Raw genomic sequence first — 14,091 nt, 5'->3', positions numbered from 1 at the left:
ACATAATGAAAAGACAATTCAGAAAGTAGATTACTCAAGGCTCAATTACTTGTAGTGCAATCTCTTTACCATGAAAGTTGAACTTACAAATGTAGAATTATGTACAAAAAATAACTGCATTCAAAAATAAAACAATGTAAAACTTTAGAGCCTACAAGTCCACTCAGTCCTACTTCTTGTTCAGTCAATTGCTCAGACAAATTTTTTCCATTTGCAGCAGATAATGCTGCCTGCTTCTTGTTTACAATATCACCTGAAAGTAAGAACAAGCATTTGGCATGGCACTGTAGCCAGCGTTGGAAGATATTTACATGCCGTATGTGCTAAAGATTCTTATGTCCCTTCATGCTTCAACCACCATTCCAGAGGATATGCATCCATGCTGATGATGAATTCTGCTAGATAATAATCCAAAGTAGAGTGGACCGATGCAAATTCATTTTCATCATCTGAGTCAGATGCCACCAACAGAAGTCGATTTTCTTTTTTGGTGGTTTGGGAGCTGTAGTTTCTGCACCTGAGTGTTGCTCTTTTAAGACTTCTGAATCTCATCCCTCTCAGATTTTGGAAGGCACTTCAGATTCTTAAACCTTGGGTCGAGTGCTATAGCTATCTTTGGAAATCTGATATTGGAATCTTTTGTGTTTTGTCAAATCTGCAGTGAAAGTGTTCTTAAATCAAACAGCATATTCTGGGTCATCATCCTAGACTACCATAACACAAAATATATGGCAGAATGCAAATAAAACAATGGAGCAGGAGACATTCAATTCTCCTCCAAGGAGTTCAGTCACAAATTGTAATTAACGTATCTTTTTAAACAAACATCAGCAGCATGGAAGTATGTCCTCTGTAATGGTGGCTGAAGCATGAAGAGGCATATGCATGTTTAGCATATCTGGCACATAAATACCTTGCAATACAGGCTACAAAAGTGCCATGCGAATGCCTGTTCTTACTTTCAGGTGACATTGAAAATAAGAAGTGGGCAGCATTATCTGCCATAAATGTAAACAAACTTGTTTGTCTTAGCGATTGGCTGAACAAGAAGTAGGACTGAGTGGACTTATAGGCTCTAAAAGTTTACATTTTTTTTATAGGGTGCAGTCATGTAACAAAAAAAATCTACATTTGAGAGTTGCACTTTCACGATAAAGAGATTGCACTATAGTTTTTGTATGAGGTGAACTGAAAAATACTATTTCTTTTGTTTATCATTTTACAGTGCAAATATTTGTAATAAAAAATAAATATAAAGTGAGCACTGTATACTTTGTATTCTGTATTGAAATAGAAATCAATATATTTGAAAATGTAGAAAAATACCCAAAAATATTTAATAAATTTCAATTATTCTATTGTTTAACAGTGTGCCTGATCACAATTAATTTTTTTAATCACAATTAATTTTCTTGAGTTAATCGCATGAGTTAACTGCGATTAATCAACAGCCCTAGAGGATATACATTACTCATATTTTCCAAGAAAGAATCTACCTTAAAAATGGCATAAACTTTAATTTTTTAGAAAATGTACATAAGACAACACTGTACAATTTCTTTTAGATAGTTTCACATTTCTCAAGTAGATAGCATTACTGAAAAACAGGTTAAGATTTAACATGAAGTGATCAGTTACAGGAATGTAACTGAAACAGAACTAAGTCTTCCAAATAGTTTAAAAACAAAACAAAAGCCCACAACAACTTTAAAACACTTTTTATATGTAGATTAGAAGTAGTATGTAAAATGAATCTGTGTAAAAATCAGTAAACACAGAATGGCTCTATTTAGTTTTTCCCTTACTCAGTTTATAAAAACATTTGAACTGCCAATTTGAAAAATATTCAACACATTATTGTCAATGGAAACTTGTATACAACAAACCCCACAGGCTTACAGACACATTAACATTTAAGACTTAATTAATCATGGGCTTCTATAAATGCCTGATGAAAGGAACCTGAATGTACAGAGGCTTAAACTTCAAAAAATGTGTGCTAGCTGTAGGGTCAATGAGTCATCTTAAGGATATTCACACACCTCACTGGTTAGTCCTTGCTTGGACTATTGTGACCAATGCCATGGCACCGAGAATGACTAAAGATTCTTCTGTGAGGGGGGAGAGAGAGAGTTGGAAATAAACACATATGGTAACAAGAATTTTTGGGGACTGCGGTATTTTAAAATAAATATCTACACACTGCAGAGAGTCTGAAAATATTCAGGTTTCAGAGTAGCAGCCGTGTTAGTCTGTATTCGCAAAAAGGAAAGGAGGACTTGTGGCACCTTAGAGACTAACCAGTTTATTTGAGCATAAGCTTTCGTGAGCTACAGCTCACTTCATTGGATGCATTCAGCTGTAGCTCACGAAAGCTTATGCTCAAATAAACTGGTTAGTCTCTAAGGTGCCACAAGTCCTCCTTTTCTTTTTGAAAATATTCAGTTAAAGTTCAACCACCAGCCCCCCCCCCCGGCCTTTATCCCCTGCTTACTGCTGGGAGAATCCCCACTAGTTGCCACAGAAGAGAAACAAGCATTCCCTGTTGTGCACATGGATTACAAAGTATGGCCTTTTGTTATATGATATACCTTGTACACATCATCCCAGCCTATAGCAGGAGGAAATTTCAGGCCTGTTTCAACAAGAGCATGGTACAGGTCTATGGACCATTGCCTTCAGTGAGGATGTTGAAAAAGTTAATCACTAACCTGTAGCACGAATACAGGATCTGACCAATACTGTACGGGTGATCAGGCTATCCCCCAGACAGCTGGGTGGTGAATGAAAGCAGGATCTTGTGCAGATTATATGAACAAGGTGATAAGTCTCTGACCCATCAGTAAGAGTGATATCTGGTCTCCTCTCTACTTACTGGTGGTTTGGAACATACAAGTCTAGCTGTAGTGTTTTGGTTAGGATAACAGGAGTATGTAGACCAGAGGTAGGCAAACTACAGGCTGCGGGACCACCCTGCCTGGCTCTTGAGCTCCCCGCCGGGAGGCTAGCCCTCAGCCCCTCCCCCACTCTGCCCCCCCACCCCGCAGCTACACTGCTGTGCAGGCAGCGCTCTGGGCAGTGGGTGGGGCTGCGCCCTCCTGCCGGGCAGCGCAGCAGCAAGTTTGGCACCAGCATGGCTGCCAGACATGCTGCTCTGAGCAGCATTGTAAGGGGGAGGGGAGGGGGGGGGTTGGATAAGGGGCAGGGAGTTCCAGGGGGCAGTTGGATGGGGCAGGGGCGGGCAAACTTTCTGGGTTTCTGAAATTGTATGGAGGGCCAGTTAGGGGAGGCTGTGCCTCCGCAAACAGCCAGGCATGGCCCAGCCCCTATCCGACCCCCCGCTTCTCACACCCTGACAGCCCCCCCCCCCCAGGACTCCTGCCCCATCCAACCCCCCCCATTCCCTGATGGCCCCTCCCCCCCTGCTCTGTCCCCTGACCTCCCCCAAACCACCCCACCCAAACCCCCTCCTTCCTGACTGCCCCACTGGGACCCCTGCCCCATCCACCATCCCCTCCTTCCTGACTGCCCCCCGCCGCCCCATACAACCCCTCTCCTTCCTGACTTCCCCTGCCCCAGGACCCCTGACCCCACTCAACCCCCATTCCCTGCCCTCTGACTGCCCCAACCCCTATCCACGCCCCTGACCACCCCCCAAACTCCCCTTCCCTCTATCCAACCTCCCCCCACCCCGCTCCTTGTGGCTCTGCAGCCCAGAGTATTGCGCTGCGCAGCAGCGGGGAGACAGCAGGGGAGGGGCCAGGAGGTCAGAGGCCAGGCAGAACGGTCCTGGGGGCTGGATGTGGCCCAGGGGCCGTAGTTTGCCCACCTCTGGGATAGGGGGTGGGGTTCCAGAGGACGGATGGGGCAGAGCAGTCAGGGGACAGGGAGTGGTTGGATGGGGCAGAGGTTGGGGAGGCGGTCAGAGGACAGGGGGTGTTGGATAGGCGAGGGAGTCCCCGGGGACCTGTCAGGGGCAGGGGTGGGGATAGGGTCCCGGAGGGCGGTCAGGGGCAAGAGGTCCCAGGAGGGGGCGGGGTTTGGATGGGTCAGGGGTTCTGAGGGGGGCAGTTAATGGGAGGGTTCAGATACAGAGCAGGGGCCAGGCTGTTTAGAGAGGTACAGACTTCCCTACTCAGCCCTCAATACAGTTTTGCAACCCCCATGTGGCTATCAGGCCAAAAAGTTTCCCCACCCCCTGATGTAAACCATAACCAGGATGGCAGAGAGTGATCAGGGAGAATAGGGCAGAGTTAAAGTTGGTGTTGAAAACTGAGTATCCCCCACCTCTGATGTAATTGTTTTGTGAGAGTTTCCTTAGTATTTTAAAACTAACCAGTTTAAAGTGTTCTATTTCTTTCTGGCATTATTTTTAGAGTAGAGTACAACCTAAGCCAGGGGTCCCCACTGTGGAGCCCACAGGCACAATGGCACTGCCAGGGCAGTTGTATGCACCCGCAGGACACCGCGCCGCCAAAATGCCGCCACCAAGTGAGGCCACCAGAGAACCGCCTGCCAAAATGCTGCCAAAAAGTGTTGCCGTTCAGGAGTGACAGGAGGCCCGCGCCCTTTAAATCCCCACCCAAGCCTGGCTGCCAGCGCCCCAGGGTAGCAAGGCAGGGCTCCGGCAGTGATTTAAAGAGCCCATGGCTCCCCACAGTGGCTGGGGCCCTGGCCCTTTAAATCACCACTGGGGAAGCTGGTCCAGTAGGGCATACTAGCTTACTTTCACCTCTAGACACTGCTGAGAGGTTCCAAGTGTAGAAAACCAGGCATAAACCAGTTCCTCAGAGGGAAAAGGCAAACTGATGCCTTGGCCAGCCGTCAACATAATCAAATGGACTATCACCTAGTTAAGCAGCCATTCTTTGGCACAAAAAAGGGTGTGAGCAAAAAATTTACAGATTAGTCAAGGAACAGCTGGAGATCCTATGCAAACAGCCTGTCTCTTGAACCTCAGCTGGAGATGATTTTGGATGAGAGGAAAATATAAGTGAGAACAAAGGACACAAATCATCTCTCTTTCTCTCTGCCTACAACACCTAAAGGACAAGGAAAGAAACACTGGACTGGGGGAAGGGTCATGGCTGAAAGACATCCAGCCAGTAAGACTGCAAAAGCAAGAGACGTGTTTTGAATTCACTTAGCTTAAGTTAGATGTTAGTTGCATTTTACCTTTTATTTTCTTGTAACCCAAATTCTGACTTATGCCTAATTACTTGTAACCACTTAAAAAAAATCTTTCTGCAGTTAATAAACTTGTCTGATTTAAACCAGTGTTTTGAAACTTCCATTTGATTTAACAGGGTTTGTGCATATCCTTTTCTATTACTAAAATGAAACTATGAGTTTGTATTGTCCAAAAGGAAAGAGCTGGGCAGTACAAGATACACATTTCTAGGAACAAATCCAGAACTGTGAATTTGCTGTTGTAATGCTGTACTATAATTCAGAAGTGGCTGGCTAAAGCACTCATAATACAGCTGGGAGGCTGTGTGTGAACAGACCAGGCATGATTGTTCTCAGTGTAAAAAGTACCCCAGGTTGGAGAATTAAAGGGACACAGCTGTTCAACAGTTCAGATTGTTCCTTGGGGAATGTCACATGGCTTTCAGGTTTATTAATAATTCTTTACAATCTAGCTGCATCCATGCCTACTGTAGATGTGGGCTTAGACTGGAAAATCTGTGCTTTGTACCCAACAAGTAAATGCACTGCCCCCCAAATGAAACCAGCTATACCAGTAAAAACAGGATCCTCCTGCCCAAGCAATAGCCAATGTAATTCAGCACTGTTATTCAGGTACAGAATGCAGCTCCCTGACCCTACTTATTAGCCCCACACCTGCAGGATCATATCTGATGTAGACTGGTGGAAGGGGGTTACACCAGAGCTGCACCAATCCAACATTTAGAAAGTCAAGCCCTTGAGGATGAGATAACTAGCAAACAGCCATTATGAGTATTTGGTATAGCTCTTCAGCTCCCACAAACGGCACTTACTAGTCAGTCAGTTCCTGTTAATCCTAATGTTTGTAATGGAAGCTTAAACCAGTACAAAAATTGGGGGGTGGGGGGGTGATATTTGGTGGGGAGCTAGGATGCTGGAGAAGAGAAGTCATTTAATGCCCTCAGCTTTGGCAACTGTTTTATAATTTCCTGATTCAGCAAATCTTAGGTACTTATTCAGAGGTTATCCATGCTCTTCCCCCAAAGGAACTGATCTTTGCATATTTCAGTAATAGGAAACATTTAATTTTTTTCTATTAACAGATATGGCCCAGAGATGGAAGTCCCTTTAATTTAGTGTAAATGGAAACTAGAAGGCCAGTTTAATAAGAACAGCTTATGAATTGTTTCAAACAAAATAGAATGAGCTTTTTGATAGAAAAGTTACCTACACTAACTTTCTGAAATAACCACTATCCCATATAGGGAACTGAACTCCAAGGGCACAGCTGTGGCAGAACTCATCTCAAAACATTTTCCCTCCGTTTGGGAGAAGGGGAAGAGACAAGACCCTATGCATTTTTTAACTTTTTTTGGTGCTCAAGATAATGGCAGTGTGTAACAGAAAACCTAGATTTGAAGTACAATAGCCAAGTTCCTTTAGGAAATCAGTACTGCTTGCAAAAGTCCTCTTGACTGTAAGACTAGCATTTCAGAATTTACTGATTATCTTAAGAGTTTAACAGAGTGAAGATCCAGTTCTTAATTGTACAATCTACCAACAACTGTACGAATAAAATTGGCATTCAAATGCACGAACTCAAAAGAGATCATAAAGTCCTAATTTATCTTACTTCTGACTTTAATTAGCTAACACTTCATTATGCAGACCTCACTTTAGTTGGTATTCAGTAAACTAAATTTGCCACAGCTGTTTTATCACATTAAATCAGGACTGTTGCCTAACTAAGCATTCCAAATACTCAAAGAAAAATACGAAGACACTATTTTTAAGCTGCAACACACATGGTTTTAATACAACAAAAACATTAAAGTCAGGTGAAAAGTAATAAACTCAACAATCAGCACTAAAACATTTCCATTGGAAATGTGTTAAAATTCACAAAGGTCTTCATTACCATCTTACTGCAATTTTTTTATGTGTTTCTAGTCTACACACCACATGTTTTCTGTAATCATGCAAATGTGAATAAAACTTTAAATGCTTAGGTAAGTGGGAAGTCCATTTACTGCAAAGACTCATTTCACAGTTTAGCCAGCTTGAGTATGAACAAAAACTGCAGATTTCTTCATGTGATTATACACATTTTAAAAACCATGAACTTTCAGCTGTTCCTCCTTGACAATGCCAACCTGCAAAAGGGAAACACATTTCAGTAAAGCTTCTGTGATGTGGAATGGCCATAACATTACATCAAGAGAGGAGATCTAGCAGTCATTAGGAATGACAAGGGACTCCATGTGCATCAACAGGTAGAATATAGGATTCATGGCTGTTTTCCAGGTTCCAGAGTCAAATGTTAGAGAATTCTCTCCGGAAGTTTGCCCCTCAAAATTATACGCCTTGAAATTTTTATTTAGGAACCTGGTCACTAGAAACAACATAGAACATCTCATTCCTTTAGTCTTTTCCACTTATCCTTCTGATCTAAACTGCTTTAAAAAACTCCAGCTGATAACACATGCCTCCAAACAGCAGCTACAGCTGAGTATTCTTATGACAAGACAAAAGATTAGCTATCTTCCCCCACCACACAGCACCTGTTCAGTATCAGTTATATTTGTCAGACATATTTTCATCTTTTACAACAAGAGGCAAAACTCAACTTCCCCCCCCCCCAAAGAATGGGAACTGTTAATTCAATAGACTCCTAGAAGAGGTTTATCACCCCGATTATCAAAATACTGCACAAAATCTAAAGACTATACAATCACAAAAATAGCAAAAAAGATTAAGTACATCAGAAGCAGGAAGCCTGCTAAACCACCAGTGGGGCCACTGGATGATCGAGATGCTAAAGGAGCACTCACGGATGATAAGGCCATTGTGGAGAAACTAAATAATTCTTTGCATTGGTCTTCACAGCTGAAGATAAGAGGGAGATTCTCAAACCTGAGCCATTCTTTTTAGGTGACAAATCTGAGGAACTGTCCCAGATGGAGGTGTCATTACAGGAGGTTTTAGAACTGATAAACTAAACAGCAATAAGTCACCAGGACCAGATGGTATTCATCTAATAGTTCTGAAGAAATTCAAATGTGAAATTGCAGAAGTACTAACCGTAGTCTGTAACCTATCATTTAAATCAGCTTCTGTACCAAACGACTGGAGGATAGCTAATGTGAAGTCAATTTTTAAAAAGGGCTCCAAAGGTGATCCTGGCAATTACAGGCCAGTAAGCCTGACTTCAGTACTGGGCAAGCTGGTTGAAACTATAGCAAAAAAACAAAATTGTCAGACACAGATGAACATAATTTGTTGGGGAAGAGTCAACATGGTTTTTGTAAAGGGAAATCATGCCTCACCAATCTACTAGAATTCTTTGAGGGGGTCAACAAGCACGAGGACAAGGGGGATCCAGTGGATATAGTGTACTTAGATTTTCAGAAAGACATTGACAAGGCCCCCACCAATGGCTCTTAAGCAAAGACAGCTGTCACAGGATAAGAAGGAAAGTTCTCTCATGGATTGGTAACTGGTTAAAAGATAGGAAACAAAGTGTTGGAATAAATGGTCAGTTTTTAGAATGGAGAGAGGTAAATAGTGGTGTCTCCCAAGGCTCTGTACTGGGCCTAGTCCTAGTCAACATATTCATAAATGATCTGGAAGAACGGGTAAACAGCGAGGTGGCAAAATTTGCAGATGATACAAAACTACTCAAGATAGTTAAGTCCCAGGCAGACTGCGAAGAGCTCCAAAAGGATCTCACAAAACTGGGTGAACTAGGCAACAAAATGGCAAACGAAATTCAGTGTTGATAAGTGTAAAGTAATGTACACTGGAAAACAATCTCAACTATACATACATAAAATGATGGAATCTAAATTGGCTGTTACCACTCAAGATCTTGGAGTCATTGTGGATAGTTCTCTGAAAACATCCACTCAATGCGCAGCAGCAGTCAAAAAAGCTAACAGGATGTTGGGAATCATTAAGAAAGAGATAGAGGCAATATATTTTCCGTCTTATTATCTATGTAAATCCATGGCACGCCCACGTCTTGAATACTGCATGCAGATGTGGTCGCTCCATCTCAAAAGAGATATATTGGAATTGGAAAAGGTTCCGAAAAGGGCAACAAAAATGATTAGGGGTATAGAACAGCTGCCATGTGAAGAGAGATTAATAAGATTGGGACTTTTCAGCTTGGAAAAGAGATGACTAAGGGTAGATATAATTGAAATCTATAAAATCATGACTGGTGTGGAAAGAGTAAACAAGCAAGTGTTATTCACTCCTTCTCATAACACAAGAACTAGGGGTCACCAAATGAAATTAATAGGCAGCAGGGTTAAAAAACAAGCAAAAGTAGTATTTTTCCACACAACACACAGTCAGTCAGTCTGGTGAACTCTTTGCCAGACCTGGTGAAGGCCAAGATTATAACAGGGTTCAAATAAAGACCTAGATAAATTCATGGAGGATAGGTCCATCAATGGCTATTAGCCAGGTTGGGCAGGGATGGTGCCCCTAGCTTTTGTCTGCCAGAAGCTGGGAAGGGGTAACAGGGGGATGGATCACTTGATTACCTGTTTTGTTCATTCCTTCTGGGGCACCTGGCATTGGCCACTGTCGGAAGACAGGATACTGGGCTAGATGGACCTTTGGTCCTACCCAGCATGGCCATTCTTATGTACTGCAAGCATCTGGTTTTGTTCTTTCAGGTCAGTGTATTAAAGGTTCAAAAACTGGTTAAATGTAAAGAAATAAATTAATATCATACCTTTAACAATTAAGGTCTTTATCAGTTTCAGAGAGACCACTGCTAGTGGTCTGTCTCTAGTCACTCACCTCCAAGAGGAATTGGCAAATGTTCTTTCTTTGGTCACCTTGAAGCTGGATAACTTCACCGTACTCAGGATGCTCAATCACAGTACCATTACAAGCAAATTTCTAGAAAAACATTCATATTGTAAGACATCTCATGTAAACTGTAATGAAGCTTACTATGCTTTACAGTGTACTTTCACAACAGAAGCTGCGCAAGATAAATATTGAAGGTTACAAATAAGCTGATTATCTATCAACAAAAGGATGGAGAGACACAAACATGGTTAAAACTACACTGATTAAACACACTATGGAAGCTAGTTGGTGACACCAGGACAGCAGCATTACAGACAAAAAAAACTGTAAACTAGCAAGCTGCATCCACTCCCCACTCCCCCCTCCCCCCCCACCACACCCAAACACCACACTTAAAAGCAAAAGATGGAAAGTTAAGCACAGGAATGTCACATTTAAGATTTGCCTGTCCAATTTGCCACTAGTTTCCATGTTTCTTAAGAGTTTCACTGGAAACAAGACTCACTGCAAATCAAAAATTGCAGTACCATGAAGTTAAAAGCAACACTCATGTAATTGATTTATATCTGCCAAATAAACAAAAATGACAGACACTTGTGGAAATTAACTAGACTACTTAGCACAAGTTTTAAGAGACTAACATTTGTAAAAAAAAAAAATGTTAATTTCAAGAATATTGTATTGTCCCTTGAACAAAGGTCATCATTTAATACACAGTTTTGACAAACTGTTCCCTTCTGGCTTTTAGCCAAATGTGAAAAAGAAGACGACATGCAGCAAAAAGTATAAGTAAAATACTCAGTTTTCAGAAATTGTCATTACGTTCCTATTTCCACATCAAGCTAGCAGCTTTACCTTTTTGAAGGCTTTCACAAGTTTTTTTTTGTCATAATCATCTGCAATTCCCTGAACAGTAGTTAATGTCTTCCTGCCGTTTCGTTGCTGGATCCTTATATGAATGTAATCCTCAGTCCCTGCCGGGAGTAAGTCGTCACCCTTAGTTGCATCAGCAAAGGGGTCTGCAGAGAAAAAGGCAATTTACTACATACAAAACATTTTTCATGAGAAAAAGATAAATCAATACAGCTAGTGGAGAATTTTCCAGTTATACAGAATGACCTTTGGAAGAGTCTTGTTTAACAGGGGAAAAAAACATTCTTTTATCCTAAACATAACTAACATTATAATAGCTCTAGCTAACTCACTGTAATGTTTTCACCAACTTATACATGTGCTTTCTCTTCAAAATCCCCTCAAAGGTTAAACAGATGACATAGCCCAAAACTATTGTTTACACTTGTTAAACCATAAACACTGAAATTCAAGAACTGTCACATCAAAATTTCACTTCACACAGAGCCCCATCACCTTAAGGGCGTGTCAACTAATATTTCTGCTGAAAAATTTCCCTACCAGTGAGGAGTACTAGTTCCAGAGAGTCACCGTAATTTTAAGCACCATATGTAACAGTGCTAAGAGAAGGTCTTCAAGACATGGTGACAAACATCAGCAGATACCAGGGACTGCATACACAGTGCCCTCTACAACTGGTACCAAGTTTCAGGCAAAAAGCCAATACAATTCATTTTAGCCTTGTCTACACAACAGCACCCTTCAGACCCCTCCAGTCTTCAACTGTATTGACGCATGGGGAAGAAGAGCCAAGTGTTTTTAGAAGGGAATAAAGAAGAAAAAATATGGCTTCCTGTGGCCCTTCAACTAGTTTGAGGTATTCCTTACCCTCTAAACAAATGGTATTTAAATACAGTTGTGCTGGAAATGGCCCACATTGATTATCATACATATTGTAAGGAGAGTGATCACTTCACATAAGCTATTACCAGCAGGAGAGTGGGGTGGGGGGAGAGAAAACCTTCTGTAGTGATAAACACCCATTTTTTTCATGATTTGTGTGTATAAAAACAAACATCTTCTATATTTTCCACAGTATGCATCTGATGAAGTGAGCTGTAGCTCACGAAAGCTTATGCTCAAATAAACTGGTTAGTCTCTAAGGTGCCACAAGTACTCCTTTTCTTTTTGGTATTTAAATACCTTTTCTAACCAATTTAGATTAGACCTGCATGTTTCCCACTCAACTCCTTCACCTGTTACATAGCATTCTTCAGCTAAAGTAGATAATGACCTTTAGGTCAAGATTTTCAAAAGTTACTAGTGATTTGGGTTAATTTAATGCATCCCATTTTCAGAAGGTGTATATAACTCAGCACTTTTGGAAATTCAGGCCATTTTAAGGTGTCAAATTTAGCATAGAAAATTTGAGGTCCAAAAATGACTAGTCACATTTGAAAATCTTCATTTAAGCATCTACCTATGCAACTCCACTACTTCCCAGAAGCAGAAACAAACCTCCAAGAGAAGGAGCACTCAGGCCTAACAGCGCCAGCAAACTAGCTTGGCAGCAGGCAAGGCACAAACCTGGCCTACAGAAGCAACTAAAGTGGGGAGAGCATGGAAGAGGGATCCAGGGGCTCAGGACAGAAAGCATCCAGAGGAGCAGGCACAACTCTGGCCTGTCAATAGCTGCAAGGAAGGAGAGGTAAGTTGATTCCACTTCCTCCACACCTCTGTTAAAGAATCCAGGGTTTCTGAATCACAGATGAATCCCTAGAGTCTATACCTTATTAAAAGAGTAAGTGGGAGCGGGCACGGGAAGGGTTTAAATTCTGGGGCAAACTGACCAAACAGGAATTTCAGTCAGTATGGATATAAGGAAAGAGGGGACCAAGAAAGGAAAATCCCTTGCCAAAGGGGATAAGATTCTGGACAGGGGGAAGGCCAATTCTTACTCACAAGATGGGCTCCCCTGGCAGGTCAGTCCCTAGGATTTGGGACTCTCTCTTCTCCCCCTGCCCCAGGCAGCATAGTACCAGTACCTGGGATGCCTTCCATAAGGATTAACAGTTCTGAACCATGCAAAAAGGAGGCTCCATAATCCACGGAAGTCAATACCTGAAGTGGGCTTTAAGGTAGGGCAGTCACTGGAATTTGGGAACCAGAGATTTTCCCCCACAGTGGGTGGCAGACGACAGAAAAGATAATCCCATGGCAGATTAATTGCCAGTGCCTGGGCAGATCCAGTCCCAGAGGGTCTATACAGTGGATTGGGGGGGGGGGGGAGTGAAGTGACGCTATCACGCCTCGGGGGAGGCGCTGCACAGCAGCTGAGGGGGCAGCCTAGGCACTGCCAGAGAAGCAGAGATCCTAGAGGGCAGGCTGGGGGGGGGGGGGGGATACCCCCAGAGCAGTACCCCTTACCAAGAGGGACAAGGCTAATGGACTGAGTGGGGACGCCCCCCGCTCCGCTCCGCTCCCCTCCCATCAGGCTGTTCCCCACTGCAAGGCAAAGCCCATCCACCCGGGATGGCGGATGGGGGCGGCAGCAGGTCAGGGAGCCCTTGTCAGAGGCTGGGACACTGGCACCTCCGCGGCGACGGGGGAGGGGCAGGGATCGCTTACGGGAGGCTGGGGGAGCCTGGCGGGGGGCGGCGGGGTGCCAGGGTTGGCTCCGCGCTGGCGAGTCGCCGGGCAGGAACCCCCCGTGGCGGGGAGGGGCGGGGGTCCCGGCAGGCGCTTACCGAAGGATTGGAGGTTCTGGATAGTGGACATGCGATTCAGTGGCGGGGCGCTGAGCAGGGGAGAAGGCCGCGGCTGGGTGCGCCCGGATCACGTCTCACTGGCTCTGCAAGGAGAAGAGGGGGGGGGAAACAAACCGCAAGTCCGGGGGGGCGGCGGCGGCGGCAGGGAGCCGGGGCGGCAGGCGCGGAGGCAGCAGCGACTGCTTCTCTCACAAAATGGCCGCCCGCTCTTATGCCCGGCCCTTGCCCCAGCCGCGGACACGTGACCTCCGTCGGCTCGGAGCATCCTGGGGAATGGAGTCCTCCCAAGCGGGCAGCAAGCGGCCGCAAAACGGCGGGAAACTACAGTGCCCAGCATGCCCCGCGCCGTCACGGCCAGCTTCTCCTCTTCTTCCCCACCCCCTCCTCCTCCTCCTCCTCCTCCTCCTCCAGTGGCGGTGTGTCTGTCTCTCCCCAGAGCCCGGTCCCGAAAGCGTCGCCTCGTCGTTGACGCTGC

The 14,091-nt window shown here is 44.0% G+C and overlaps 1 protein-coding gene across 6 annotated transcripts in view; it reads right to left on the bottom strand.

Annotated features, from left to right (window-relative positions):
- Nucleotides 1-13,871, bottom strand: part of EIF1B (eukaryotic translation initiation factor 1B) — a 115,629-nt gene extending 101,758 nt beyond the window's left edge. Inside the window, exons 1-7 of one of the 6 annotated variants that reach the window (XR_012157470.1) lie at nt 13,596-13,860; nt 10,852-11,015; nt 9,982-10,083; nt 9,720-9,878; nt 8,496-8,665; nt 8,251-8,402; nt 6,956-7,322 (exon numbers count right to left, since the gene is read on the bottom strand). Coding sequence is in view for 2 of the 6 variants with exons in the window: in XM_073333115.1 (XP_073189216.1) it covers nt 7,278-7,322; nt 9,982-10,083; nt 10,852-11,015; nt 13,596-13,626 (342 nt within the window). In the remaining 4 variants the exon portion in view is untranslated. Of the gene's footprint in view, nt 1-6,955; nt 7,323-8,250; nt 8,666-9,719; nt 9,879-9,981; nt 10,084-10,851; nt 11,016-13,595 lie in introns of those variants that run through there. The other 5 variants (XR_012157468.1, XR_012157471.1, XR_012157469.1 and 2 more) reach the window with 5 other exon arrangements.
- Between the last annotated feature and the right edge of the window lie 220 nt (nt 13,872-14,091).

The sequence above is a fragment of the Lepidochelys kempii genome, chromosome 2 (assembly GCF_965140265.1).
Source record: "Lepidochelys kempii isolate rLepKem1 chromosome 2, rLepKem1.hap2, whole genome shotgun sequence".
In the NCBI taxonomy this organism is placed as follows: domain Eukaryota; kingdom Metazoa; phylum Chordata; order Testudines; family Cheloniidae; genus Lepidochelys; species Lepidochelys kempii.
The sequence above is the reverse complement of the archived record's forward strand: the minus strand, read 5'-3'. Positions and strand labels throughout refer to the sequence as shown.